At 50.9% G+C, this 2,381-nt stretch overlaps 1 protein-coding gene across 1 annotated transcript; it reads left to right on the top strand.

Moving 5' to 3' along the window:
• Positions 1–534: 534 nt before the first annotated feature.
• LOC120965435 (uncharacterized) lies at positions 535–2,177 on the top strand. The gene is made up of 4 exons (XM_073498414.1): positions 535–823; positions 910–1,205; positions 1,295–1,559; positions 1,645–2,177. The coding sequence occupies exons 1-4, from the start codon at positions 542–544 to the stop codon at positions 2,119–2,121; spliced, it is 1,320 nt and encodes a 439-aa protein (XP_073354515.1). The 5' UTR covers positions 535–541; the 3' UTR covers positions 2,122–2,177.
• Positions 2,178–2,381: the final 204 nt, after the last annotated feature.

Raw genomic sequence — 2,381 nt, 5'->3', positions numbered from 1 at the left:
TCGCGCGTCTGGTTGAGTCTATCCCAGGTGAGAAACGCGTCGCCATCGATGGGTCTTTGCTGAGCTGCTTAGTGGACCGTTGGAGGCCAGAGACCCACACGTTTCACTTCAGATGGGGAGAGATGGCTCCTACTCTGGAGGATGTGTCACTTTTGCTGGGACTACCGTTGGCAGGTCATGCCGTAGGACCGTTGGACGCACCGGCTGGTTGGGAGCGAGCTCTCACAGAACGTTTTCACGGTGTTTTTCCGGATGCTCCCGATCCGGTATGGGAGCATCACGGACCTAAGTATGAGTGGTTGCTAAATTTCCGGGTAATTTCCCCTACCTATTCTCTTCAAGTTATCGTGCATAAAGTGGTAGAGAAAATAATTGCGGCTTACTAAAACTTTCTCTTCGCTTAATGCAGATCCAGAACTTCCGGGCGCCCTTGACTGCGGAACAGATCACTCGGAGCCTCGAGGCCTACTTACTGTGGCTTTTCGGCAAGGTGATGTTCACGGAGAACCATGTCACCACTATCAGCGACCTCTACATCCCTATGGCACTCGAGATAGCGAGCGCTCAGACGGCGGATCAGATCAGACAGAGGAGTTGGGGTTCGGCGGTGTTAGCGGCTACATACCGAGGTATGTGCAACGGTTGCCAGCTTACATCGAGAAAGCCAGCCCTTCTTGGATGCCCTCTATTCCTACAGCTGTGGTCGTGGGAGAGGTTCTCTATAGGGCGACCAGATGTACGGGTTCATGAGCCTATAGACGCCATGTTTGATGTTGAGGGCATCGACATGCCTACTTTCGGTCTGTGTTGGACTCGTCGCAAGGTATGCACCGTGTTGTAGTTTAATGCAACTTTTTCTGCACAAGAGATCGATCGATGCGAGCGGCTACTAACTTTTATTCTCTGCAGAGACGCTTTGCTAGTGATCAGACCAGGAAGGCGTACACAGCATTGAACGAGCAGTTCGATGCGTACACCGGGGTAATCTGGCAGCCCTACACGGCAGCAGCCATACAAGCGAGATACCCTGCTGGTATGTCTGTGCTATGCACAAGGGACCGAGATTACTGGATGACAAAATCGAAGATCATCTTCGATGTCTTCGTCGAGGAGATGGCACAACAGAGGGTTATGAGGCAATTTGGTCTTCTGCAGTTGGAGCTACCTCCCCCTATAGAGAACCCGGTGCCAGCACACATCCACAGGTATTAACCAGTTTTTCAATGTTGCATTTTCTTTCATAGTACTCCATTCGAAGCTTTAGGTAATTGTTGAACACACACCATAATTTTAGGACGACAAGGAAGGGCATGAACAGGACAACTGCTGAATGGCTAGTTAGACTAGAGCCGTATGTTATAGAATGGGAGACAGCAAACACAAATCTATGGCACGAGAATCACAATTTCGATCTCGATGAATTCAATCTCTATTTGCGGCGCTACATGACCGGAACACGGTTACGCATTGTTGAGTACTCCCACCCAGAGGAGTTACCGGATCCTACTCCGTCGGATATGTACCCGAGCTATGATACTTCGGGCTCTAGGCAGTACACGGTAAGATATTTTTTCTTTACGTAATGTTGCCACATACTTTGACGTGCAAGAGACAGACATTATTAATCGTCATGGAAATTTGCAGGCTACCTTGACACGCGAACTGTACGACGACGTGACCACCTTTGGACGATCACTATCGTCTGGACCTCTTCTTCAACATCGTCCAGTGGTACAGCCCTTCTTGGAAAGAATTCAGAATAAGATACGGACTGTGTACGAGGCTATCACGTGCACCCGGAGAACCGATGTTGTTCAGCACGAGCAGGAGCAGCCGCGTCACTCCATGCAACGACATCAACCACGTCCACGCCTAGCACAGCAGCCGACAACCAGGCCACCCCGTCCTGACCAACCTGGCAGTTCTACGTGGCACCCGCAGCACTATGGTCCCACGTCGAGCTTCGTATTTTCTCCACAACCACAGCAACACGGTCCCTCGTCGAGCTTCGTGTTTTCTCCACAGCTACAGCAGCACGGTCCCTCCAGTTTCGTGTTTCAGCCAGAGCAGACGTCACACCCAGCAGGTATGTGTCTTCATATTTATTGTTTTCAATATTAATTGACGCGACCTCATTCTTCATGATGAACCGTTCCATCGCGTAGGGGCCTATGGATATCAGGCGTCTATGTCGGCATTCCATGATACGTGGGGGAGTGATCAACATCCCGAGGACAACATACAGGCTCAGATGTCGCAGCACACCCAGTGGATGAACATGTTTTCGACTCCTCCACCAGGCCCCACACAGGATACACAGCATGACCAGGGAGAGTCTGAGATTCCTCCTCGTCACGTTAGGGCACCCGACAGGTTGGGAT

The sequence above is a fragment of the Aegilops tauschii genome, chromosome 5, assembly GCF_002575655.3.
Source record: "Aegilops tauschii subsp. strangulata cultivar AL8/78 chromosome 5, Aet v6.0, whole genome shotgun sequence".
Taxonomy (NCBI): Eukaryota; Viridiplantae; Streptophyta; class Magnoliopsida; order Poales; family Poaceae; genus Aegilops; species Aegilops tauschii.
The sequence above is the reverse complement of the archived record's forward strand: the minus strand, read 5'-3'. Positions and strand labels throughout refer to the sequence as shown.

Excerpts from the sequence above, each read along its gene's own strand:
- LOC120965435 (XM_073498414.1), top strand. The coding sequence starts at position 542 with ATGGCACTCGAGATAGCGAGCGCTCAGACGGCGGATCAGATCAGACAG. Across the intron at positions 1,206-1,294 it reads GTGCCAGCACACATCCACAG|GACGACAAGGAAGGGCATGA; the intron begins GTATTAACCAGT and ends CCATAATTTTAG. Across the intron at positions 1,560-1,644 it reads CGGGCTCTAGGCAGTACACG|GCTACCTTGACACGCGAACT; the intron begins GTAAGATATTTT and ends GGAAATTTGCAG.